Source organism: Lutra lutra, chromosome 1 (assembly GCF_902655055.1).
Source record: "Lutra lutra chromosome 1, mLutLut1.2, whole genome shotgun sequence".
NCBI classification, from domain to species: Eukaryota; Metazoa; Chordata; class Mammalia; order Carnivora; family Mustelidae; genus Lutra; species Lutra lutra.
In genome coordinates, this window is record NC_062278.1 from 198,212,043 (window position 1) to 198,240,024 (window position 27,982).

At 44.1% G+C, this 27,982-nt stretch overlaps 1 protein-coding gene across 8 annotated transcripts in view; it reads left to right on the top strand.

The window, feature by feature from the left end:
• The window catches only part of ARHGEF3 (Rho guanine nucleotide exchange factor 3), a 320,183-nt gene that overhangs the window by 232,088 nt on the left and 60,113 nt on the right, over positions 1-27,982 (top strand). Inside the window, exon 1 of one of the 8 annotated variants that reach the window (XM_047691598.1) lies at positions 15,232-15,489. The exons of the other annotated variants lie outside the window; for them this stretch is intronic. Within the exon in view, the coding sequence (XP_047547554.1) occupies positions 15,394-15,489 (96 nt within the window). The 5' untranslated portion in view covers positions 15,232-15,393. Of the gene's footprint in view, positions 1-15,231; positions 15,490-27,982 lie in introns of those variants that run through there. 8 annotated transcript variants of the gene reach the window in all.

Below are 27,982 nucleotides of genomic sequence, written 5' to 3' on the forward strand. Positions count from 1 at the left end.
TTCTTTCCCTCATGTTTTCAGCAAACTGGTAAGTGGATCTGGAAGTTTGATAAGCACCATCCTTAACTTTAACGGGGTATTTCGAGGGGAAATGCCCCCTTCCAGTCTTTCCCTGAGTGGAGTGTAAGGCAATTATTACTCCCCAGACTGTAGGAGAACCACACAAAGCTTCTGTTGATCATTCAACTGGGAGGAAGAAGTTTGATATAGGAGTAGGTAACTCTATTAGCTTAAAAATACTCCAGTCGTAGTTAGTCATTGCTCTGCAAGTCATTCTTATCTTTGTTTCAGTGTCCTAAAAACAGATCCAGAGGTAGGTGTGGATAGGCCCTACCCTCCAGTTCTAGGAGGAGAAGTAATCAGAAAAGGTACATGGCTGTAGTGTTAAGTCATTTCAGAAGCTGCCACCTGACATGGTTAATGATCGGTAGCAATGAGAGTCATTGGAAATACTCCGAGCTGGTTGGATCTGGGAGGGCTTCTGAGAAGAAAACCTTGGTCTAGGATTTTCACAACTGGTGATGTTTGAAAGGCAGAGAAAGATAAGGGGGGTGATGGCTATTCTGGACTTGAATTCAAAGGCACACAAGACTTTTCCAGCGTCAGCCAGTTCATCCACTCATGTTGACAGCCTTCCCTACTTGTCTTCTGAGACGTTTTCTGTCCTTTGTTCTTTAATTTATTCAACAAATATTTATGGAACACCTGTTATGTGCTAGCCTTGTTTGTGGCACGGGGACGTGGCTCCTGAAGCAACCTGACTTCATGGAGGGAACGTCAGCTGGGGGTCAGAAGACCCGAGCTTACTCTGAAATCTTGTTTTTAGAATAAAAGTACAAAAGGATTGCCCGGGGTTATGGAGACTCCTGGCATCTCCAGAGGGAGACCCCAACAGGTTTGACTGAGGTAAATTTTTTATATATATATATATATATATATATATATATATATCTCCAACTGGTTGAATGATGTGTATATAATACATATTTTATATATATGTATATCTTAAATTTTTTAATTCTCCTACCTTCTTTATTCTCTGTCTTTCTTGTGGACGTTCTTTATCCTTTGAGTTCTAAAAGCTACGCTGGAAACTCATGAAACAGTATTTGTCACTGCCCTGGGCAAGGAAAGAAATGAAAACAAGAAGAATTCTTTAGCTCTCAGACAGCTCACCTTTGTTCAGGTTCCAAGAGCTTAGGATGGAGACAGAGGGAAGGCTTACCTGCGGTTATCCTGTGGGAAGAGGTGTGCTCGTTCACATGGACAAGAACTCATCTGGAGATCAAAAATGGCTTATGATCGACGGGGTGGCTGGGAACAAAGGAAAGAAATTGTTAGCATTTTTTGGCATATTTATTCGTCTGCAGCAGCTCTATTTCTGTCAACTGGATCAAAGTTTTTTTTCTTTTGATTTCAATTCTGCCAGCATCGACTGAGTGCTTGCTGTGTGTGACAGTGGTCATTTCAAGAGGAGGGATTTAACTTCCCTTCCCCCTTACCTCCACCTGCCGCCACCCCAGAGCACCCCGAGTATGCTTACAAGCTAAGTGTGTTCATTGTGGTTGCTATGCACACACAGTTTCAAATGAACCCCCTGTCATCCTGCCCCCCATGATTCCCTTAAGTCCCTCTCTGATTCCCTCTTTCCCTATCACCTAACATTCAGCAGAATTTCATTATCTTCAAGATGAAAGGGAATTGAGGGGTCACCCAGTTCTGGGTTTGTTCACAATGTATGCCACCCCTTCCCCCAGCCAGGAAATTGGGACAGAGGACTACTCACATCTCAGCTCTTTTGTTCCTAACCTTCTGGAGGTAAAATGTCAATGGACAAGACTTGGTTTGGAAAACTCTAATCCAGTACATTCAGTTTGATCGGAACAGGATCTAGGAAAGTTAAATAATTTGTCCACAGCTGCTAGGAGTCTGTAGGTCAAGGGGGACTGAAACCCAAGGCAGCTTGAGTAAAGTAAAGTAAAGTAAAGTAAAAAGTAAAGTAAAGTAAAGTAAAGTAAAGTAAAGCCACCTGCCTGTGTTGTGGACAAGGACTGCTGCTCTGTGGCTTTGGGGTGTACTGAGGCCACCAACATTCAATCTTCGGGGAGGGGGTGTAGCTGCTGTTAAGACCACCTGCTGCTGAGCCAACTAAGTCCTCGTGTGGATATTCAGTAGCTGTGTGGCCTTGAGCAAGTTACTTATCCTTTCTGAGCTTCTACACCCTCATCATATAACAGAGAAAGTGCCCTTTTCAGCAAGTTGTGAGGACTCAGTAGGATAATACATATCACAGGCTTGTCACGGGGCTGGCCTAAAGTAAGTTTTCTAGTGTTTCAGCACACACATGTAAACTCCCTAGATCACAATGGTTCCTTTTTGTTCTATCTGAAGTTAACTCACATCTGTCTGTATTACTCCATTTTTTGGAAAAGAATCCAATCAAGAATTTTTGATCTGGGGATGTGGCAGACATGTACTCTACTCTTAGAAATTATTTAAATTATTTAAACCACTTTGTTTGGTTGGTTCCTGGGCTTTAAGGAGATTCTTTCCTCCCCCAGATTTATCTCCCAGCTCTCTTCGGGACCATAATAAACCTAGCTACTGTGTCTAAAATTACTACTATGTGTTAGCCTCTTATCTGGCTTCTCTCTAATCTTCACCCGCACCCTTTGAAGTCGGTGCTGTTCTATCCTAATTGCAGATGAGGGCACTGAGGCTCTGAGAGATTGAGTAACTTGTGTGATTGTTGAAGATTGTTGAAGACTGGAAGATGGAAGAATGACTTGGGTGAGCTGCAGTTGTCTGGATGGGAGATGATGTCTGGGGGGACTCTAGCACTTGGGATTTACAACTGTCAATTTACAACTCAGGGATCTGAGTGGCCATCCAACCCCTTTTTGACCAGCAGGAGAAACTGGTGAGCAAAGAAGTCCTAGGACTTGACCAAAGTTGGTGTAGGAGTCCAGGGCTAAGATTTGAACCTAGGTTTCCTGACTCTTGTTTGATGTTCTTTTAATCATATCATGCAGGCTTGACTCCTTGATGCTTCGCATCATAGTCTCTGGTATCAGGACACCGGCTATGTTGCAAGTAGCCTGAAAATAATTAATGTTCCACTTCATGATTGGAGCTGAAGGTTCTGGAAGCATAGTACTTGCATTTGAATCTCGGCTCTGCCATTTACCAGCTCTGTGACTTTGGGCAAGTTGAACGCCCTGTACCTCAGTTTCTCCCTTTATAGAAGGACCTACCTTATTGGATTGTTGTGAGGAATACCTGACATATGTCACGTAGAGTCAAACACGGTGCCTGGCAGAGAGCAAACTCTGAGTGGGCATCAGCTAAGGTCGTCATTTGTTGAGTTCCTGGGACTTGCCAGGCACCTTTCGGCACTGGGGCTAGAACCCTGAATAAGAGAGTCAAGCGTTTTGCCCCTATGAAGCTTACCATCAAGTGGGAGACACAGATGTTAGAGAATAATGAAGCTTATGATTTATTCAGTAAGTCTAGTTCCATTTATTTACAGAGCACTGTTGACAAGTCACCACAGCGTATCTTTCTCTTTAGTTTTGATTTTTATAACTGTGTGACCTCAGCGCCAGTATTTTGCATCAGAAGCTTGGCCTGGAGTCCACAGAGCCCTCAGCCCCGAAGTTCCTGGTGCTGAGCACCACATGCCAACAGCCATCTGTGTGTTGCATCAAGAACAGAACTGGCTGCCGTCCTTCTACCTGGACATAAGCAGCCTACCCGAAGGGCAGAAAGGAAGTTAGGACTGGGGAAAATCCACAACGCAGCAAGACTTGGTGACTGAAGGAACAGACAGCTCTCCTCGTCATAGCAGGCCTGTAGGAAGAGGACACAGTAGGAACCAAATGTTGTCATATAGATAACACAAGCGCCATGTGGCCCAGTACCTATTTTTAAGTAACGGTGGTATATTTCAGGCCTGTTCCATCCCATGTATAATGTAGCTACATTTCCCTTTCAGTGTTGTTTTTTTTTTTTTAAAGATTTTATTTAGTTATTTGACACACAGAGAGAGAAATCACAAGTAGGCAGAGAGGCAGGCAAAGAGAGAGGGGGAAGCAGGCCCTCCGCCGAGCAGAGAGCCCGATGTGGGACTTGATCCCAGGACCCTGAGATCCATGACCTGAGCCGAAGGCAGAGGCTTAACCCACTGAGCCACCCAAGCGCCCCTCAGTGTTTGTTTGTTCATTTGTTTGTTTTTTGCTCATGGTTGATTTTACCGCTGTTTAGATCTCGCTTTCTTGGCCATTTGATATTAAAGGAGTCTGTATTCCTCGTTGCATTTCCTGGCAAATGAGAACATCAAGCTGAATTTTCAGATGAACCCGTGTAAAATGTTACCATACTGAACTACCCAAAATGTGGGCTGCCTCCAGCAAACATGCTGATTTTAGATAAGGATGCATTCGTCACGAGGTGATAATATTGGTTTTATTTTCTTTCCTAAAATAAAATAACCCAAAACCAGGCAGTACTTCATAGATACTTCAGTCTTTGGGGTTTGATAGAGACAGAGAAGGTAAGCAACTGTGTTTAAATCACCTTATTTTACAGTTCAAGAAACTGGGCCTTAGTGAGTTTAGTTGACTTGTCCAAGGTCACACACCAAATTTAGAGGTAGAACCAGGATCGGACCCTCCATCTTCAAATGTAGGTCAGTTCGCTTTTTCCTGTGCCACTGCTTTTTATATATGCACAATGGTTGAGTCAGTATTTGAAATCATGGATTTAAAGAATTATTAACCTCTCTAGAAGCAAGAAGGGTGAAAAAGATCCCCAGATCCCATCTTTTCCTTAAAAAAAAATATTTGTTTATGAGAGAGAGAGAGAGAGAGAGAGAGAGAGAGAGAGAGAGAACAAGCCAGGGGAGGTGCAGATGGAGAGGTGGAAGCAGACTGCCCACTGAATAGGGAGCCCAAGATCATGACCTGAGCTGAAGGCAAACATTTAACCAACTGAGCCACCCAGGTGCCCCCCCCCCCGTCTTTTCCTTTCTAATTCATTGAGAAAAAACACAGTAGAAAAGGTTATTATCAATATGGATTATGTGCTTACCTTGTGCCTAGAACACTGACATACGTATTACCTCATTAAACTATTCATATATTTTATCTCATCAAAGCCTTACGGCTCTTGTAGCCTCATTTTATAGATGATTACACAGAGGTTTGGCATGGTTAAGTAAATTGTCCAAAAGTTAGCAAGTGGAAAACTTCCTGCTTGCATCTAGGCTTCTTATTCCAGAGCCTGCATTTTCCTATGTTCTACCAGGAACTGAAGGATGAGGGGTTCAGTATTCCATAAAGTTTACTATAGCACCAGGGAAGAAGGGAAATTTTGTATTCTTCAAAAATTAACACATTATACAATTAGTTTTCAGTTTACTAGCGCAGTCTGTAGGTGTCTTTTTTTTCCCTTCACTTTGTAACTGTGCACCTTTCCTATTAAAAGTTCCTTTAGGGGATGGTAATTAATTTGGAAGGCTCCATTACTCCCGCTTCCAGCTGGTACGGATGCTTGGCCTCCTCTGGACAGGTAGGAGGGAAGGTGCTGGCCTCTCCCTGCTGAGCTCATAAACTGAAGTGTCTAAATTCAGGAGTGATGCCAGGTGGGGTGGGGGCAAGGAAGGGAGGAAAGGGATGTGGTGTTTGGAACCCATAACTCAGGAAACATGATGGCACCTAATTTCGGAGTGGCATGAGGCAAGGTTTAGGAAAAGAATAATGAGCTATTGTTGTGGACTTTTTTTCTTTAATGGGTGGGTTGTTTTTATAAAGTTTTTATGAACAGGAAACTGAAGCAAAATGCTGATCCCTTTGGTTTTTGAGCCCGGCCAGCATCATTTTCATTTTTATTTTTGAGTGTTGGTGACAGGCACTTCCTTTAACATTTCTGGGGGTAAAGTGTAACAAGACACCCCAAACCACATTTTATAACAGCAGAATCTGAAAGAAGAGTTGTAGTTTTAGATCTTCTTGATAACAGCATGGGACAGAATAAGATCCCTCCAACTCAGAGAGAAAGACACCCCTTTCAGAAGCCAAGGTAATCTGCAGAAAGTTCTCCCTTGAAAAACTTCTGGAAAATTTGCCCAACATGTGGAAAATCTTTCACATGCATTGAAATGGGTATTGCTGTGACAAAGAAAATACTGATCAAATTCCCCCCTTTCCCTCAATCGTAGAAACCCGGCCCATCCAGCCATTGTTTCCTCTGAAAAAATGACCTCATCTTGAAGAAGGTGGTCCTATGTTATTGTGCATTTTGGATGCAGGGCTGATGTTTCAGGCACCTGGCTGCCAACTTCAGAGATGTTAGAAGTTGTTTTGTTCCCGCAGGGCGTTTCTTCATTGCTTACCTTGTAAACGTTATGTCTTATTGCATTTTCCTGGCACCAGAGCAATCCTTGTACCTACCCACTGCATTTGGTTTTTCTGAGCCTACAAACAGTGCTGGGTTATTAAAGTTCAAGGAGGAAGCCACGTGATGTTAGCTTTACAATTTTAATTCTCTCTTACCTTCCTCCCTTCCTTCCTCCCACACCCTGACAGATGAATTTTGTTTCTCGTGTACTGTGTCTAAACTAGAATGAGCTCTCAAAGCGTCTCTTATAAGACTCCAGGTGAGGACGCCCAGACGGGGAGAGTGGCACCCTCCCTTGAAGGAGCAGCCAGCAGAGAAATTTCCTTCTTCTCCCATTGGCTTCCTTGGATAAAAAGTCCTTGAGTCCGTACTTTCACGTCAGCCTGAGAACTTGAGATTAGCACCATGTTTAATCTTGCAGAAACACCAGGAAAAACCTCCCCTCCCCCTTCGAAGTCAGCCCTCATGAGAGGCCCAACTCAAGAGAACAAAGTTGCAATATAAGAAACATGAGGTATGAGTGTGGCAAGTTGGAAAGAAAAAATATATATAGGGAGTTCAACTTGGAATCAAAAACCTAAAGAAGGAAAAGGAAGAAAGTGCCTCTGGAGGGCGAGAAAAGGACGATGAGCATGTTACAAGGCATCTCTGAAAACAGCCTCATTGATATCCTTTGTCACTGATTTCGGGCTCCCTGACAAGTCCACCTGGTTCCGGAATTAGTGTAAATTGCCAGGTCTGTGTAAAAAGCTGGAGGGAACTGAAAGCTGTCAGTAATAGTCAAAAGGGCCTCATAGCCTCATACTGCAGGAACACTTCTCTCAAAGTGGTTTTGATGCCTTTTGGATTCTTCAAGAAGCATATCTACCAAAAAAAATTTTTTTAAGATTTTTATTTATCTATTTGAGAGAGACAGAGACAGCATGAGCAGAGGGGAGGAGGGAGAGGGAGAAGCAGACTCCTCGCAGAGCAGGGATCCTGAAGTGGGGCTTGATCCCAGGACTCTGGGATCATGACCTGAGCCAAAAGGAGACGCTTAACTGACTGAGCCACTCAGGCGCCCCCCATCACAGAAATTCTAAATATGCTGTGTTCCTATTACAAACTTTCTTTTCTGGATTCATCTCTTCCATGGCATGTACTTTGATTAGTCCCACTTCAATTTAATGTTCATTTAGCCAATATGGATCCTTCTGCCATGTGCCAGCGTGATAGAAGGAGCTGGAGCCCCTGTGGTGAGTGAGATAAACATGGTGCCTGTGCCTTTGTAGCTCCCTGTCAGGTGGTGGTGACACCTCGAATCCATCATTATAAGCTGGATGGATTTTGGAGAAAGAGAAGTCTTCAGGGGGGGTTGCACAAAGTAGGGGTTCCCCTAGACTGGGGATGAAGGACAGCCTTGAGTGAGAGGAATTATTTGGTAGGAAGCCATTTGATAGTTGTTCTTGTCATGCCAAAGAACTAAATGATCATGCAGCAATAAAGGATGGTAGACTAGAAGCCTGGACTTGTGTTCAGCCTTCTGTTTCCAAGGCTTTTGGTTCAGTGAGAACAGTGAGCTAATGAGACCTGAGTCGCTGAGCTTGGTTTTGGATGTGAGGTGGAAAAAATTCAAACAGAGCGGAACTCACCTCCCACTTAACCAAAGCACCCAGTGAACCTACACCGTCTGTCCCCTGTGTAGTATTGTCAGAGGCCCATAATAATGAGGAACAATTTTAGCTCACGGGCTGCCCTCTAGCACACACCAACCAACTTCTGTTCCCACCACATGAGTGAAACACATGCTTCCCAGGAGTCCCCAGGTCTGCTTCTGCTCATTGAACTCATTCTTTAATTAAGGTCTTCTATACACACCACTCCCCTCCCGGCACCACCCCCCACCCCAGCCCGAGATCTTTTTCAAGTAAACATCTTAAGCCAACTGCCTTCCTCCCATTCTTTACTGCTACAGCTAATTTTTTAAAAACTTAAATGCAGTCATGTCCCCTGGCTATGGAGATAAGCATGTTTTTAATTGAAACTCTGGATACCAGATTGTAAATCAAGTTCTAAGAGCCAGAACATGTCTCCTGGTGGGTGGCTTAGTTGGTAGTTTACTTGGAGTGTGAACTTGCATATTTTTCCTTGTATCCCTGATGCACCCGTATGTACAGAGCTGGCTCTCCAGCGTATAATAGCTCCTCAGTACTGCATGAGCAAATAAGCAGCTCTCCATGCCCACTCTGGATTTTGATGCTATAACCATTGGGCTAATTACCCAATTAGCCTGGCCCGAGACTCAGTGGTTCAGAATATTCCTGGAATGGGAGAAGTGGGCAGGTTCATTCTGGGACTGGCTGATAATTCTAACAACACCATGCTACTCAAACAACTGTTCTCTGAGGGTGTTTATCAAAAACTCAAATTCCTAGAGTCCAATTCAGCAGACTCAAAGTGGGGCCCACGGGTATGGATTTGATAAGCTTCTCAGCTGGTTTCTCTACAGGTGGTCTCTTGAATTATTGTCCCTGAATTCCCAGAGGTCATGTTTCTATAAATATGTAGGTTTTCAAATCCCACCCAGATGATAGGAATATCGCTATCATTGAAATGCACATTTCTCCCACATTTTATTTTTTCTAGAATTGGGATGTAGCTCATAATTGATCACATGTTATATTTCACTTGGCAACATTTTTTTCTTTCTTGGTAATACATAAAATAATAACACATATTACAGTCTTCAGCATCTTAGGTTTGAGGGAATATTTGATTGCTGAGTTGGTAGTTGAAGAAAGAGAAAACACTCCTATCCAAAGCTAGAATTTACATATTTTAGATTTTTTAATTCCTCCATGCAATGATTAGTGTAGAAAACCTATATAATGTAACATTAACGGTAGTCTGAGGGGAACAAATATTTTTAGAGTATAACTTATTGAATTCTTGGTCAAAAGATATGAAATACTCTCAAACAAATGCAGACTATCCATATAGTTCAAAGACCTTCTAGTAGTATACAGAAAGTGTTCTAAAGGCTGGCTTACATTCTATAAGCAAAACAAGCCTGCTGATAGTAATCAGCTCAAATTGGAGAAAGTCGGGATTCTTATTGCAAAATCTTGAGTGAAGACAGGTTTCTAGTCATACACACTGTGTGGCCAAATATACCATGTATCAGAAAGACAGTAAATCGAATCCTCTGGGGTTTTTATTTCATCACTGAGCTTGAATTTCTCCCCCCCAAAACAATTAAATAGGGTGAAAAAGGTTCTCCTGGGAAAGACCAAGCTTTGAACCATTTCTTCCTCCTCCCCAATTTCTTCTTAAATATTACCTTTTGTTGAAACTTTCATTTTCACTGGTCTTTTGAAGTGCATTTTCCTATCTGAAGAGTTTAAGACAGTTTTCTGTCCCCTGCCCTTTATTCCCATACTGTTTGTTCTCTTGTCCTTTTGTGTTTTATGAAATCTGTTATTCTGTGAAGGGTCAGGTTTGGACAACAGGGAAAGATTCTAGGCATGTCAATAATTCTGAGGCTACCTGGCACACTGAAGCATTTTTTTTTCTTTCCCCCACCAGGCCCAGACTGACATTTGACATTAATCAATGGTCAAGGTCTGAAGCAAGAATATCCTTGAGGTCAACAGATTATCTGTTAAATTATCAGATTAAACCAACAGATTATCCCAGCTCTGATGTTGTATTTTAGTTCTACTCTCTGTTTAATGCAGGGTTTCTCAACAGCACCGTTAATTGGTATTTTGAACCTGTTAATTCTTTGTTGTGGGGGCTGTCCCTGTGCCTTATAGGATGTCTGCCAGTATCCTGGGCCTCTATCCATTAGATCCACTAGGACCGTTCCCCAGTGACAATCAAAAATGTATCCAGACATTGCCACATATCACAGGAAGGTCGGGGATGGGGAGACAAAATTGCCCCCGGTTGAGAATCACTGCTATAATGAACTAGAGACTAGGAAATGTACCTGTGTGTGGTATATCAGGGCAAAACAAATATTCATTTTTTTTAAGATTTTATTTATTTGACAAACAAATCACAAGTAGGCAGAGAAGCAGGCAGAGAGAGAAGAGGAAGCAGGCTCCCTACTGAGCAGAGAGCCCACACGGGGTTGACCCAGGATCCTGGGATCACGAGCCGAAGGGGGCTTTAACCCACTGAGCTACCCAGGTGCCCCAATATTCTTTTTTTTTTTTCTAAACATAAAGTCTTGATTATTTTTGTATTATAGCTAGCAATCCACAGGATTAGCTGGAACCTGGGAGAAAGAGAAAGAGTCTATCACTTAACCGGTTTCTCAGCTGGTTTAGATCTTTAAATGAATGCATGAATGAAGTCTTCCAACTTTAGAATATCCAGGGATATATTTTCATAAATCTAGCCTGGAGCCAGAGGACATAACCCCAGGCAGGGGGAGAGTAATAACACTGGTATGATTTTAGATATTATCAGTGTTTCGTTTGTGCCATTTTTACCCATCTGCAGGAAACCACAGTCTTGATCTCTCAGAATTCACTGCCAGAACTTTTTCAGGCTTTTGACTCCCCTCTCCCATCGAAACTGAAGTGGCAGAGTGGAGCAGGAGCTCGGTCATTAACTGGGAATGTTGCCCACATGGAAGTGGTGGGGAGAGGTGTTGGTACACATGTGTATCCAGCATGTTCGTGTAGGTACATGTGTGAGATTAGCAGGGGTAGAAGGGATAGCTCCAGATGCCAGGGGAGCAGATGGAGGTGCACATGCTTGAAGGCTGGGCTTTAGGGGATTGACTGCTGTCACCTGAGCTCCTTCTGCAAACGCGCACCTCACTGCTGAGGTTCTAGATGAAAGGCTGTGTTTTAAAGTCAACCGTATTTCTTGAGCAGTTGTGTTACACACCCTTCTGGCACAGAGGTTCAGGAATGGGAAGGGAAGAAAGGGGAGAAATGTAGCTAATTGAGCATCTGCTCTGCAGTAAACACTCTTTCATTCATGGGTGGATGGGTGGGCGGACGGATGGATGGACAAATGAATGGAACTTTAAGAAAAAAAAGAACCGGGGCACCTGGGTGGCTCAGTGGGTTAAGCCTCTGCCTTCGGCTCAGATCATGATCTCAGGGTCCCGGGATCGAGCCCCACATCGGGCTCTCTGCTCAGCAGGGAGCCTGCTTCCTCCTTTCTCTCTCTCTCTGCCTGCCTTTCTGCCTACTTGTGATCTCTGTCTGTCAAATAAATAATAAAATCTTTAAAAAAAAAAAAAAAAAGAACCCGCTAACTCTGATGTGAAGTATAATGCTAACAGAACAAGGCATCGTCCTGTTGGCTGAAAAGATTGCCACAGCCACTTTAACTTCTGAAGTTTTTGCCTCATGCTGGGCCTGTTCTGCTCACTGCCATAGCAGTGGGATTTGAGGAGTTGATTGATGGTCTCTCAGCCATGTCTGGCTGTCTGCTCTTCTGAAAGGAGCTTATAACCAGTGGTGGGCTTGCGTGTGGAGGCCCACCACTCCTCCAGCAGCACAAATGAGCCCCACTTGGCCCAGGCGAGAATGCAGGCCCTGCTCTTGGCACCGTTCCTAGAAATGCAGAACAGGCTTCTTTATTCCAGTCTGCAGGCTTCTGGCTAGCAAGGAACACTGCCCGGCTGTGAAGCATGTTATAGGATTATAACGGGTTGTGCTGAAGGCAAGCTCTGAAAGGCACTTTGTGCCTTTGCTTTGAGTGAAGCTAACTGTGAGGGCAGTGTTGTTCCTAAGCTCATAAACACACACACACAGGCAGGATGGGGAACGCCGGGCTCTGGGGGCCCGCTCAGCTGGGCAGCACTGCAGAGTTGGACTGGTTTCCCTCAATTGTGACACCAGCCTCAGGGGGGTGCTTGGGAACCCTCATGCAGAGCAGCTTGCTTCCTGACCCAGTCTTTGGTCACAGATACCTCTGGTTGGAATCCAGGCAGAATATCCAAACCCTGAATCTGCTAACATTGGAGCAGTGCATGACACCTGGTGGAGGTTCCAAAGTCAGGGTACAAGTTATAAAATGCATGGGGTCAAAAATGCCCTTGAAATCCTTGAAATGTCTCAAGGACCACATACATGGCTTTTATACCCCAAATTGCCAGCTTCAGTTTATAGGCCTTATTGTACCAAAACTATGTATCTTTAAACACTAGAACCCTATTTATGGTAGGAGATGTTCATGCTATGAGAAGCTTGGAAGTATCAGACCACCCAGGGGAACTCCAGCTTTCCACCTTCCCTTTCACACTCACTCATCTTGGGGCTTATACTCCCCCCCCCCCACCCCGCCAGCACTGTTTAAATGGTTACTCATCATTAACAATCAATCAATCTCTCGCTCTCTCTCTCCCTTTGCCTAGCATGTATAGAAGAACACACAGACGTTTCCTGCACATGTGTTATGTGGCCATGTATATTAATTGATTTCTATTGTTCTAAAACTTCTGAGGGGGGCAAAAAAATGGTATGAGAGAAATAGATATGGCAGCCTTCTCATCAACCAATATAACTCTTCTTTGCTCCACAATATTGTACTTAAACAAGGTTAAAGTCCCCTCTTTTCCATAGGGTTTATTTATTACCACACTGGGCTCATGGTATGTCAGACTTCCTGCCCAGCCCTGAGGATTCTGTAGTGAGAAGACCAGTTGTAGTTTGTTAGGGTCATTCTTTTCTTCACCTAGTGCTGGAAGTATACTTCCCAACTGGAGGAGAAGGCCTGGTGAGGCCCGCCCCCCAGGGATCAAAGCCTGTCCCCAAAGGATCTATTGCTAGCCAGAGTCATCTAGTTGAGATGGTGGGCCTATGGGGGCCAGAAGAGCACGAAGAAGGGAATGAGGAACAGCTCCAAATGATTCAGCTCATAGCCTCTACAGCCAGGGGACCCCTGAGTGAGGCATGTCACTTTCTCTCCTGGCCTCCTTTGGCTGCAGAGTTAATCAGGGGCTGCTTTAGTTGGGTGCCCTTGGAGATAAGGTTTCCCTTCGTGTCCCCACCAAGCTTGGTCAAGCTTACAGGGAGCATCTATGTAAGCTCCCTATCAGCACATCTTGGTTTAAAAAGATGAAGTTGTGTTTGGGAATACAAGTAAGAAAAATCAGCGGTCCAGAGGCACCCTTCTCACCACAAAACTTTTCTTCAATCACCTCCTTCTCACTGCTTTATGGTATAGATAGCATATAAGTGATATATATAATATATATATATATATATAAAATACATAAATAGATATATAATATATATCCTATATAAATATATAAATAAATAGGGTATGTGTGCATGTGTATATATACATATATTTTTAAAGATTGGTTTATTTATTTGAGGGGAGCAGAGGCAGAGGGAAGGGAGAGAGACTACTCAAGCAGGCTCCCTGCTGAGCATGGAGTCCGATGTGGGGCTTGATCCCAGGAACCTGAGATCATGACCTGAGCTGAGATCAAGAGTCAGATGCTTCATCGACTGAACCACCCAGGAGTCCCAGGGTACATATTTCAGGGGGAAAAAACTCAGGTTCTTTCTTCAATCTCAACTGGAAACCAGTAATTCAAGAGTCTCCTTTACATGTGTGGCAAAAACAGGGCTAGCAAAACTGGCCAGAAAGATTCCCCCTTTTCTGAAGGAAGTTTGTCCACACTAGCTGGACAAGAAAGTGGGTGACTTTAGGCTCAGGGTGTAGTTTTGGTACTTGGGATGAAAGAGCTATGTATCATGAGGTTCCGGTATGGAAAGTGGGAACTGTGGATTCTGGCCTTAGCTGGAAGCAGAGAATACTGAAACAGGGTCTAGATATTTCCATTCCCATTACCTTCTGCACACCTAAGAAGTCAAAACAAAAGACATCATCTCTCCAGACCACCACCTGCTGTGGTCATGACTTTGATTAGGAGGGGGGAAAGTCCAACAGTGCAGTTCACAAAATTACTTTTGAGACAATGGTCATTTTAATATTTTTTAAAATTAACTTCAAATTTACCAGGTAACACGTTTATTTTTCTTGTAAAATTTTTGAGAATAGCTATAAATTTAAAGTCTCCTTTGCTGCTTTTCCCAGGTGTACACCCTGGCACTGATGGCCTCCCTTTAGCCCCAGAGGGACTCATAAGTTTGCTGTGCATCCTTCCGGATGGTTTTCAATGGTATTTCCTTACATGTTGCTATAGAAAGGCTTGGTACAGCCCGCGGGCTCACGCCGCACAGCTTCCTCTTGACGGACCCTGTCAGATCGCTCTGAGTCGCTGGCTGCCTCTAACCAGCCTCTTCATATTTAAAAACGGGTGCAGAGGAAGGTGCTCCAAGGAAATCTCTGGAAGTGGTGGAAATGTATTTCCTGATTATGGAAGCGGTTACATGAGCGTTTACGTTTGTCAACACTAAACTAACTGTACGCTTAAAACGGGCACATCTTTCTGTTTATAGATTATACTCCAGTGACGTTCATTAAAAAAAAAAAAAAAAAAGATGTGTGAGGGGAGGTTGGCTGGGAAGAAGGCAAAACAGAATACCGCCTCTTCTTAGTGTGGGCTTTTAAAACGCTCGCTCTCTCCCCCGCGCCCAGCCTCGGTTGGGCTCTCTCTTCACCCCAGCCTCGGTTGTACCCGCCGCCTCTTCGACCCTGGGAGTGCCAGCGAGTCACTGGGACAGGGTGGCTCGGGGGATCCGGCCCGCGGGAAGAAGGGTCCCACGACAGGTTCGCCCCTCGCAGCGCTGGGGGGTTTCCACCCGGCGGTACCTGGGTGCTTCTGGGACGCGTCGGGGCGGGGCCGAGTCGGCGCTCCGCCCCACCCCGCCCGCCCCCAGGTGGGCGGGCCCGGACGAGGCCCCGCCCCCTTCAGCCGGAGAGCTGAGTCGGTCCCGCCAGGCAAGAAGCCGGCTGTCAGTCTCCGTACAGACGCTGCCGCCCGGCACCGTGGAGCTGGGGCCCCCTTTCTCCAGGGAGTTTTGTGGTCGCCTCGGGTCAGCGGTGACATCTCAAAGAGCAGGCCCGGCAGCCACCATGGTGGCCAAGGATTACCCCTTCTACCTCACGGTCAAGAGGGCGAACTGCAGCCTGGAAGTACCCCCGGCCAGCAGTCCGGCCAAGGACGCGGAGGTAGGACCTCCACCTGGACCTCTCCGGGTCCGTCTGTCTGTCCTTCTGTCCCGCTCCATCTCTCACTCTCGGCTGTGTCAGTCTCTCAATGCTTGCATCTCTCATTCAGTATGTTCCCCCACCTTCTCTCCTTCCTTCTACCTTTCCCTCTTCCTCCCTTTCTCACCCTCTCTCTCTCCCTCCCTCTCTTTTCCTCTCCCCATTTCTCGCACACACACTCTGTCCCCCCATGTCTCACTCTGTCTCTGCCTCCCTTCTTCTGCCCCTTCTCTGTGGATCATCATGAGCCTCCTCCTCTGTCCCTGTTCTCTTCCTCTGGGCCAGGGAGCAGCTGCCTCCTTGCCCTGGCCTCTGTTGCATCCTTCTGGGCTCTCAGACTGTCAACCTTCTGGCAGAGGGACTTTCTCTTACTGTATCCTTAGGCCCAGATGTCAGTGAAGAGCTTTTAAGCTTGAGTTTCCTCTTACCTGGGTTGGGGAACAAGAAGAGGCCTTTGGGGTTCATCTCACCTGTCAGGCTTGACCTTGCAGCTGTTTGGCAGCAAAGAAAGGACCTGGCACCTCTGCTTGTCATCTGTGGCCAGTGGGGTCACTCAGCTGGGGGTCTGGGGGCTAAATAAGTAATCTGAGGGTCTTGCACATGGATCCTGAAAATGAATTAAACTCCTTGGGTGACTGGGAAGCTGTCTTGGAACACTGGAAACTTCCCTTTCTGGGAACTTTCCGGAGCCTTGAGGGCGATATGAGAGAGCCCTCCTGGCTTGTGTTTAATCTTGTCTTTTACTTCTGTGTGTTATACCTCTGGCAGAGAACTCACTGGTCTTATAGGTTGGGTTCAGCTAGAGGAGAAAGCATCCTTCTCAGTCTTTGAGGGTCTTAGGGAATATAGTTGCTTCCACTAGACCACAGCTTTGCTGTGGCCAGGCTATAGTGGAACCCAAAGGACCCAGCTCATCACTGCTGCTCATGTGTGTTACTTGAGGGATTGTCACTCTGTCCAACCATGACTGGGGAAAGTCTGGAGGCAGAAGTGCATCCGACCTTGGTGTGGCAGTCTTGAGAATTCCACCCAGCCGGCACCCTTGGGTCTCCTCAGCTGTGTGCACTTGGCTCACCAAATTATGTATATTCAGGAGGACAGCATCAAAGATTCATTGCCTCTAACAAGAGCTGCTCTAAGCTGACAAGACTCCGAACAGTCTCCGGTTGTAATCAGCTTTCTGTAAGCTGAGCACAACTAACTTCTCTCCCCCACCCCCACCCCACACTCCAGCTCAGTTGTATATTTTCACAAAGAGTTTTTGTTCCCAGCAGCTGTGGAAGTGTAATGGCCTTAATGGTGTTTGGACTCTTATTTAAATTTTGACAAGATAGCACCAGGATAGAATTCAGGTTGTTCAGGCTTGGAATGGATATAATGATTTTTCAATAGGAACATCATAATTTAATGAATGTAGGAGCAGTGAAGCTAGTATCCTCTCAAACTCCTTTTGGAAGGAAGCGAACCATAACCAAGTTGAATTAATAAATTGAGATGGATCAAAGGAAAGAATAATGAGAACAGCTCTGGACTCTAACTAGTCCCTTCTTGCTCTCCCTTAGTCCTATGTTTTCTGAGCAGTTTGGCTAAAGGCTTAGGTAAAACTTATCTGCTTGATCTTTTCCTATTCTTATATGTAGAAGAGAAATATATCTGTATGTCACAGATGCGATGAGAAAGAAATGTGTCACCAAATGTCAAATACTAATTTTCTTCATGGTAGCCAATTCCAAATTATAAAATGTGACTTGTTTTCCTTTTATGGGGATGTCCTGGTATGGAAGGAAGGATGGGGGGAACAGTTTTTGAAATGGTAAATATTTTTCAGGTATCCCCATTGAGTGTTTTATGTGCATGTGTGCAGTTTAATTCAGTGAAGTGTCATACATGTTCTATACATCTTGAGGCAGAGATCTAGTCCAGTGTATCTCCTAGCTTCGTTTCCTGATAATTACAAATAGGCAAAGTTGGAAAAAGAAACTGAAGTGAGTGTAGGGGGTAGTTTTCTGGTTTCGTTGTCCGTGCAAAAGACAGTCAACCCTTGTAGGCCTTACTTCTCCCTCAGCAATTAACTAAAATATATTTTCTACCAGCAGGTGTCATCATTATTTGTAAGTGTTTAAAGAACAGCATATCCTAGTAGGCCTTTTTTTTTTTTTTTCCTAAAGATTTTATTTATTTGTCAGAGAGAGAGGGAGAGAGAGCAAACACAGGCAGACAGAATGGCAGGCAGAGGCAGAGGGAGAAGCAGGCTCCTGCTGAGCAAGGAGCCCGATGCGGGACTCGATCCCAGGACGCTGGAATCATGACCTGAGCCTAAGACAGCTGCTAAACCAACTGAGCCACCCAGGCGTCCCCCTAGTAGACCTTTTGAAAAACATGATTATATACATGTTTATAAATTAGGCACTGACTGTTAATTCCTATGAAAGTAATTTTTTTTTATTTTAAAGATTTTTTTTTTATTTATTTATTTGACAGAGATCACAAGTAGGCAGAGAGGCAGGCAGAGAGAGAGGAAGGGAAGCAGACTCCCTGCTGAGCAGAGAGCCCGATGCGGGACTCGATTCCAGGATCCTGAGATCATGACCTGAGCCGAAGGCAGCGGCTTAACCCACTGAGCCACCCAGGCGCCCCTGAAAGTAATTTTTTAAGATCAATCTTTTTTTTTTTTTCCAAAAAGAAGGTGGTTGTAAAGAGAAGGACTGGCTTATCCAAAGTACTTTTTGACCTTCAAAGGCATTTGCAGCAAGCACCTGTGTCCTTTAGACATATAATGGCAGTTCCTTCGGAATTTGCTATGGGGAGTAGCACTGCACGGGCAAGTGCCTTCTAGCATGGTTCCTGAGGTTGCAGCAGGTGTTATGGGGGAAGCTACTTAAGGAAAGAACTTGTGGGAAGGGTTTGGTGTGCAGTGATGTGCGTTCAATACCATACACTTGAGTGAAAAATGTACAACAACAAACATTCCCTTAAATGCCAATGGTAACTAAAGTTCTACTTGAGATTTAAGTGCTTTGTAATTTTCTTAATTTCAGTGATAATTTCTAGTGAAAGAAAAAAAAGTGATATGTTTATTGTTAAAGATTATTTTCTTTAAAATATTTATTTTAAACACTGAAAGTATTCTACATGGATTATAATATTAATATAATACTCCTTCCTAATCTGGTATTTCTATATGGCATGGATGTGATGAGTTGGGTTGCAGCTGTTTAATACTCAAAACCAGCTCGATCCTTCTACCTCTAATCATTAATTATGAAATCCAAGGAGCTTAGTCCATTTTAGTCCATGACCTCTTGACTTTCACAGAGAAACATGGTATCACGTGAGCATGATTAAGCTTGTTTCTTCTGATCACTGATGTAGCTTCACTTAATTTATGTTTTGCTTATTCCCATATCAGGAGGGGCTGGTCCTTCCAGGCATGTTAATTGCTCTGAGCACCTGATCAAGTGACGAGAAGGAAAGCTGTTAGCTCTTAATGAATTGCACTGATTATAAAAGTCACTATTTTCACATGGGGAGGTTTGCCTTTAAAGAAAGAAGGCTCAGGGGTGCCTGGGTGGTATCTAACTCTTGATTTCATCTCGAGTCATGATCTCAGGTTGTGAGATTGAGCCCCACGTCGGGCTCTGCCCTCAGCATGAAGTCTGCTTGGGATTCTCTCTCTCTCTCCCTGACCCTCCTCACACTCAATCAACCAATTCTTTAAAAAGAAAGAAAGAAAGAAAGCTCAAATGAGAGGATATGTTGGCTAAGGATGCTGGAGTCTGGTGAGAAGATTTTAAGAGTTTGGGGTCCATTTCATTTTTCATGAAAATACAAAGAGATGTTTCCATTATTTTCTTTCTAAGAATATATCTGACAATTTGATGGACAACTCACTTTTGGTTTTAAGGTTCACTATCTCAGATGTTGGTCAGAATTAGGCCAGATTTAGTTAGCAGTATTTGTAATCATTGCCTTTGTCTCTCAAAAGTACATGATCTGATTTTGACTCCTCCAGTAGCCTTGTGTGGCCCTTGGAATGACATGTAGCTCAAAATGACAGAACTCTATTCCTTTCTAAGTGCCACATCTAGTGTCTCACCTCAGACCCTAATCATGTTTTAGGGTTAATATTCTTTCTCCTTACTTTATGAATAAAGATACACTAAGGGGAGGTGACTTGCAGAAAGCCATGAAGAAAATCCACAGCTGAACCAAGATTTGATGCCAAGTTTCCTAATGGATTTAGAACAGCATTTCATACCAGCACACTTTGTGGCACATAAGTGTGTTTACCTCTGAAGAAAAAGGGAGCAGAATGAAAACTTAACAGATGTATGAAATGCTTTAAAATATTTTCTTTTAAACATATAATCATGAGTACTTTCTGTAACTGGGGAAGTACTTTTGAAGCTTCAGCTTTAAAGGGTAAGGTGAACCCTGTGCCCCTGCCATGATTTATGCCCCAGTAAGTCCACATGTGGACTTGAAAATTGTATGCACCTGGGGCTGTACTCCTTGCCTGCCAGCTGGAGAGCTAAAGGAGTCAAATGGTTTCCAGTAATTCATACATTTCTTGGAATCTGTATCATACAGTGTCGAATTGAAAGAATATACAACCAATTGCATGGAAATAGTTCTGAGGAGTTATTGTAGTTAGAATCCTGGTATTTCTTCAAGTGACCAAGTAAGTAGACTCCATGAATCATGTGACTTTGGGTCTTGCTGGGAGGGGAGCAACATGGAGTTGTCCAGGTAAATGCCATTGCTTGCTGATAGGATCTGGTTATGATCATGTAGCCCATGATTCTGAGACTTGTTCAGATGGGGTCTTGGGGGTCTTGGGCCTCCAGGATAGGGTGTACCTGAGCTAGGAAAAGATCTATTAAAGGAAAACATGTTGACTTTACACATGTACATTTGAGGATGTTCAGGGTCTCAGCTCTGTACTGAGTCCTAATGTCATCTCTACTGCCTGCTTAGTGGTGTCACCCTGGACAAGCTCCTGGGCCTCTCTAAGCCCTGTTGCCCTCAGTGGTAAAATGGGGATGATGAGAGTTCTGCCTTCTAGGATCATAGTGAGGGTCTATGAGATGTTTCATGTACAGTGCTTAGTCCAGTGTTTGGCACATAGTAAGTGTTCAGTAAATAGCATCATCATCATCAAGACTTATGCATCTTGAAAAGATTCCCCAAACAGTTTTAATTAATGATTACTGTCTTAAATTTTCTGAGGGCATTAGGGGCCTTACTGTAGGCCCTCTGTTTATCCCCACAACAATCCTATGAGGTTGGTGTATTTGTTCCTTTTTGTAGAAGAAGCAACTGAGGCTCATAGCTGGGCAATAGCCCTTCCAGGATGGCTGAGCTACTAGGTGGGGAGCCAAGATTCACACCCCACTCTGACCCTGAGGTCTGTACTCTCCCAACCACATTACATTGCAGCTAAATGACTAAATCACTGGTCTCTTCACCACATAACACATGAAGGCTGAGGGCCCCTGCCGGAGCAAATAGCCTTATAGCGAGAAGCCTCTTTTCTCCCGAGTGTCTGGATGGGAGACCCCACCATTAGTTGATGTCTCTGGCAGCCCACTTCATAGAATGGCTACAACCCCAAGGAGTGGGCATTGCAAGTGTCCATTTGGGAGGGTTTTGGTTAACTTCCGTTTTCTGTTTCTCAACACCAAAGAGCTGGTCTTTGGCAGAATTCCGCATGCTCAGCACTGTGGAGGTGACACCGTTAGTTCTGCAATTAGTCATTTTGCTTATCTACATTTACCACCAGGCTTCCACCTAAACCAATAACTGGAAGGCCCTGACTTCCATCTGGATACTTGCAAATCGTGTCACTTTCTCAAGATATTCTCCAATTGCCTGTAAAATCCTGGACTGGTGCCACTGTTTTCATAACAACTGAATGAAAATAAATTACTGATCATATCCTAATTTTGCAAAGCCCTGTGCACATATAATTGTTATTAATGGCATGTGTATATCTAGAAAGGCTACTTCATTTGTGATGGATGCATGCAGTTGCCTTCCATAATTTGTCAGCATTGGTCATGGGTACAGGTCACACACAAAATGAGGAAATTGCTGTGAATTGCATTGCCATTTATTTTTGTACTGACTCATGGACTGTCAAGAATGAAGGCCAGTGGTTTCTAATGCCTTCCATTTTTTTTATTACTTGACACCCGTTATTAGCTTAGAAGAGGCTGTGTCAAACGTTAATCCAGAAAGGCTTCTGAACCTCTGACTGGCTGGGAAAGGAGTGGTTCTTTTTAAGTCTAGAAGCACTTGTGTCTGGACCTTCTGTGTTTGAGCCATTGTTTTCTTTTGGAGAAGGTGGCCCCGATTATTACTAAACTTCAATTTACTGGAGCAGAACCAGAAGTCTTAACGGTAAATTCACTGGATTTTTTTTTTTTTTTTCCTCTCTTGGCTCTTAAGATGAGGAGGCAAGGAGTAGCAAAACAGGCTTTTTTTCCGGGGATTTATGAAACAAACAAACAAAACCAGCCTCCGGGAAATGACCCAGGGTCATTACATTTGAGAACCTTAAAGAGTAGGAGAAGCCTGTTGAGAATATCCAGTGCTAACCCGCTGCTGGATGCTTTCAATTTCTGCTTAAACATCTCCAGAAGCAGAGAACTCATTACCTTTTGAGCCTGTACATTCTGTCTTTCTACAGTGTAGATCATGAAAAAAATCCTCTCTTAATTGTAACATTGCTTCCTACAACTGAATATTATATAGTAATACTTTCTCATGTCCTACCTCCTTAAATATTTGCAAACTGCTCTCTCTCCCCATCTACACACATGCACATGTGTGTCCACGTGCACACACACACACACGCACACACACCTCCCCCAGGTGCTTGTTTCTCTTGGCTAGATATCCTGGTTCCTCTCACTTTTCCAAATGGGACATACTCTCCAATCTCTTTCTCTTCTTTGCTTGTTTCCACCAGACATCCTCATTGTACCTGGAAATCTTGAGTATTGATCAGTCCACAAACACACTGTGTAATGATATATCAACAAACAAGGTGTCTGTTATGTTTAATGTGCTTCCTTAGGCAAGAGAAGTAGACTCATTCATTGAAAAAGATTTTTGAAGTAGAGATAACAAATTGAAAAATTAATATCTTTGTCATATAAGTAACTTATACAGATGTAAAAGGACCTTCCATGGTGTCCATTGATAAATGGGCGAAAAGACACAAATAGGTAGTTCACACACAAGGAACTGTGAACGTAAACAGTATTTAAATGTTCACCGTAGTAGAAATTATAATAGGTGCTGTTTCATACCTAATTGACATCACAAATATTTTAAAGACATGATAGAACCCAGTCCTGGGGATGTTGCAGGGAAATAACATGGATCTGTAGGGAATGAGGATATTCATCAGTGTATATTAAAACACACAAAAAAGGTTCAAATCTCTGGACCCAGTATTCCAGCTCTTAGAGGGGAAAATGCTGTGTGTCCAGAGTTGTTAATAATAATATTATTTGCAGCGGTGCCTGGGTGGCTCAGAGGGTTAAGCCTCTGCCGTCAGCTCAGGTCATGGTCCCAGGGTCCTGGGATCGAGCCCCGCATCAGACTCTGCGCTCAGCAGGGAGCCTGCTTCTCCCTCTCTCTCTCTGCCTGCTGCTTTGCCTACTTATGATCTCTCTCTGTCTGCCAAATAAATAAATAAATAATCTTTAAAAAATATTATTTGCAATAATGATCATGTTGTATGGTTGTGCGTTTTATAGGTTTCAAAGCATTTTTATATTCTTTTCCTCATCTGAATATAATTATCTCCATTTTAAAGGTGAGGATCCTAAGAATCAGAGAAATTCAGTAACTTTCCCAGGATCACACTGCTGTGCATGGCAGAGCTGAAGTTTGAAGTCTGGCTGTCTGATTTCAGTCAAGCATCCTTTCCTATTTACTTATAACAGACAGAAAAGCCAACAACCTCTCTAACCTATTTAATGAGGAGATAACTCCATGTACCATGGCCTTAGGCACAGGGATCAGTGACATCCTTTGAGCCATTACACACTAGCCAACAGAAATACCTTAATGTTCTTGTAAAAAATAAAAAGGAAAAAAGTTGAGCATAATTACACACATGACATAACCCATTTAAATTTCTACATAAGCACATGGGATGTAGGGAGGTGGGGCAAGGGATGTGTTTCTATCAGCATCCCCTGTCCCTCTCTCACCGCGTTCCCTAAATTCACAGCAAGGCTGCCCTGTGTTCAGATAGCAGGCAGGTGTTTCCCCATGTATGATTTCCTTTGAACCTTGCTCTGGCTGAAGGCACTGAGCAAGGCAAGGACTGTCCTCTTTGTTTGTCAACTGAAGAAACAGAAATTTGGAGAGATTAGGAGGCAGAGCCAAAACGTTGGGCCCTCCTGGTCCAGCCTTGACTGCTTGGCATACTGCAGTGCTGGCTTAACCCAGTCATACTCCTGAGTGAAGATGGTAAGCAGTGCTATTTTGGGAGTATTCAGAGTGAACCCCATTAAACTTAGAACACTGCATGCAGAGACCTCACCTGGCAGCCAGTGGACTGGTGGGCCCATCCCGTGGCCTGCACACCAGGTTCAAGTGCAAAGCTTGCTTTATATCTGATGTGTGATCGCTATTAAACAAGAAGCAAAACAAAAAATGGATAGACAGAACCTTCTGTGCACGTAGATGACACCCCTTACAATGATGCCTTCCTGAGCTCTGCAGGCCTAATGTTTGCAGCAGGGGTAAGGAGAACTAGAGCATTTCCCCTGAGGGGACGGTTTCCTTAGATACCACGAGAGTGAAATAAAACCGAGAGCCTACATCAAGACCTTGAAAAAAATACATAAAGGTAAATGTTTAGCCGGTGCTACCCTTGTCAGATTTGGAAGTTTGGAGTCTTCCTGGAGGAAGAAGCCACAGAAGGGAAAAGGGAAGCAGCCAGTGGGTGGGACTTGAAGGAGCTACAGGCCTGATACCCCAGGAGGACAAGTGATAAGTCTTTCCTCTGTGTGCTCTCTGGCCCCAGCACAAGGCCAGTGCAAGTGTCCCTCTCAAGTGTCTTATCTTACATTGCAATGCTAACATTTCATAATCCCCAAGTGACGCAGGCATGTCAAGAACGACCCCAGGCAAACACAGAGAAGATAATTAAAGGCCACTGGTGAAGACTCTTCTTATGTTTGACTTCACACAGGTGGGGGAGGGGTGCGGGTGGCTCATCAGTTCCTGTTAGGTTTGGGGGTCTTGTTCATTCCTACACACCTTTAGCCATCCTCTTTGCTGCTTGGTGGTTTTCTTAGGTGCTTCTGGGCGTGGTCTTACAAAAGGGTCTGAAACCACTGTGAAGGAAACAGACTGTTAAAGAGGGAAAAAAATTGATGGTAACTTAAGTGTCAGCCAGAGACATATGGTGAAAAGTCACCCTCCCCTCAGCTGTTTGATGGTGACTTAGATTGGACAACTTCGGAAGAGAACACATCTGAAGACGGGCCTGGTTTTCTCTTGCAGTTTCTGAAGGCTTTAGTCTGCTCTCTAAAGGCCTAGGAGAGTGAGATTTGTTGTGGCTCAGCATCAAGGAGTGGGAACTTCCTTTAGAAGACTCGTAAATGCTTAAATCTGAATTTCTCCAGCAGCATTTATTTCTAAGCTGATTCTTACAAGAGCCTCCTTACTAGCTGGGGACAGGACACAAGTAGGCTCAGGGGACCTTGGAGTCTTTGTTTCTGAAATGAGAAGATTGGCTTGGATCCCTTTTTTCCCCAGAAGGTGGGTTTCATACCATTTGTGGTAGCCTGAAGGACACCAGGGACAAGAGGATACAGAGTTAAGACACACAATAATCACTTTCTCTTTTCAAATCTCTTTCTTTTTTTCAAATCTCTTCCTGTCCTTCTGATCCTTCTGAAGGTGCTGAGGCGAAAGTCTTAGTTCAGAGCTAGTGTGTCTTTAACACCTTTCTATCACTTGCTAGTCCCCATCCTTGTCCGCTGCCACCACTCCCCACCCCTTTTAACAAAGCTTCAGTGGGCAAGAGTATCTAATAAGAATTTAATAATAGGGTTCATTTTCTCAAGTTTCTGTTTATGGCAGATGCAGTGTTTGTTGTTACAATATAGTTACTTAAGTCAAAGATGAGTAATTTAAGGAAACATTAACTATGTAATAGTTCAGGTGGCCTATACATTGGCAAAAAAAAAAATTGTCCATAGTGATGGGGAGGGTTTGGAAACAGCATTCCTGTTCTGAGGTTCTTCTAGACCAGAGCTCTGCAGTAGTAGCTTCCCAAGTTTGGTTACAGCTGCTTACAGACTAAAACTTAAATCTGGACTTCGCACATAGGACCCAGATTTCAGATATTAATATTTTTAAATAGATAAAGACGGACTTTAATATGTCATAGAAAATTATCTTAGACTAGATGTTAGCAAATTAAAAAAAAAATTGGATTTCTGTTCTAAGAACAAAGATCTTTTTTTTTTTTTTTTCCTTTTCAAAGCTTCAAAGTTCCCAGGTTCCGCTGAAATCATTTAACCCATCCTCTTCCTTTTCCCATTCACCCTGAGGGAAGGATTGGGCAAGACTGTATTTTAATTTTGGGCAGACCCAGAGTGTGGTGGCTGGAAACTTGGATTTGAGGGGTGGACTGAACCAAGTCTGAATCCCAAGTTGGCTACTTGTGAGCCAAGAGACCTCGGACAGTGACTCAGCCTCTATAGCCTCAGTTTCATTACCTGTAAATGAGAATTTCCAAGGGAACTGTGAAAAATGAATGAGGTTGCAGAGGGTTTGCACAGAGCAAGCATTCCTCGCACTGTTAGCAACAACAGCATCATCTATTTTCAGTGCATGTCTGCGGAGTGGAAGCTGTGGCAGATCATCCCTATCAAGGGGTCTACTGGGAGGTCACTCTTTCCTCTGTAGGAAATACCCACCCAACTTCCCAGGGATTTGAGTTGGCACTGGTCATTATTTTTTTAAAAAACAAAAGATGTTCCAAGTACACTGGCAAGATTCAAGTTCATTCCTGCCAGGCAGGATGAAAAAAAAATCTAGTATGGTTTTCTGATGTTCCCAGAATGACTTTCAAGCAGGGAGTGGAGTGTGAGCTCAGGGTAGAGAGGCACCCTGGCCAGGGGAGATGAAGAGTTGTCATCCATCCCCAAGCCTGGCGCGCATCTGACACACAGCATCTGGGAATCTTAACCAAGCTCCAGCCACAGGGACAGACCCGGTGCAGGTGAGGAGGATTAGGTTGCTATGAGAGTTCATCCTGCCCATTCATTAGCAGGGTGCTTTAATTATAAATAGATCCTTTGTTAGAAATGTGGGGAAATTCCAGAGCATGATGGATACAACTTGGTGAAGAGCCGAACAGCTAGAAATGACCCCTAATGCTCTATGATTGTCAGTAAATATTTCTTGAGATCAGACTCTACCTAACAATTTCTCCTGAGTTTAAAAGAGAAAGACATGCTTTCTGTCCTCGAGGAACTTGTACTTGAATTGGACCCAGTCATTCAGAACCTTAACAAACAGACAGTGATTGTCAATTAGAAAAGGGGAATGAGGAAGCAGGCAATCTCACTGGGGATTTTGACAGACTACTAGGAGGGCAGTCCTGGGGGTGGTCATCCAGTTAGCCCCCTGGCGCTGGATGCTCGCACACCATCCCCAGGGGTGCCTTAACAGAGGGCAGTGTCCACTGGGGACACAAGAGCAGGCAGGGCACCTGGGCACCTGGCCAGGCACTCTGAGATGCTGGGGAAGGGTAGGAGGAGGAAAGACAGGAGGGAGGGTTGCTGATTCCAGAGTGACAGGGCTTGAATGTGGAATGAACAGCTTCAAGTTTTCCACTCCCAGCCTCAGTCTCCATTGTCCTGCCTTGCCATCCTTCTTTCCCACAGGACTTGGGAATGGAGCAGGGATCCGGTTCAGATCGCTGGTCTTGCTGAGAGCAGCCTTGGGCTGAGTCCTGGCTCTGCCACTGTCTGTGTAACCTTAGGAAAGCTTCTTAACCCCTCTGAGCCTCAGTTGCCTGTTTTGTGAAACGGGTATATTAATAGTTCTAACTTAAGAGAAATCAAGGAAATGATGCATAGAGAGCACTTTGGCACAGTCTGGCACAAAGTCATTGTCAGTCTTGTTGCTATTATGTTATAAGAGGAAGTTGTGTATCCCAGGAAGCCGGTGTGGGGGTGTCAGGGAAAGCTTTCAAGTCAGGTAGATTTGAATTTGAATTTCAGCTTTTACTGGGTGTGACTTGGGGTAAGTCACATTACTTCCCTGAACACCTGTTTTCTCTTTTATAAAATGAGGTGATGGGGTCGCTGTATGGTATAGCAGAGTGTGTGAGTGCCAACATCTGGCACGGGGGACTCCACGACTCTTGGTGCCTCCTCCTCTCCACCTAGGGGTCCCCCTTTGTCTAGCA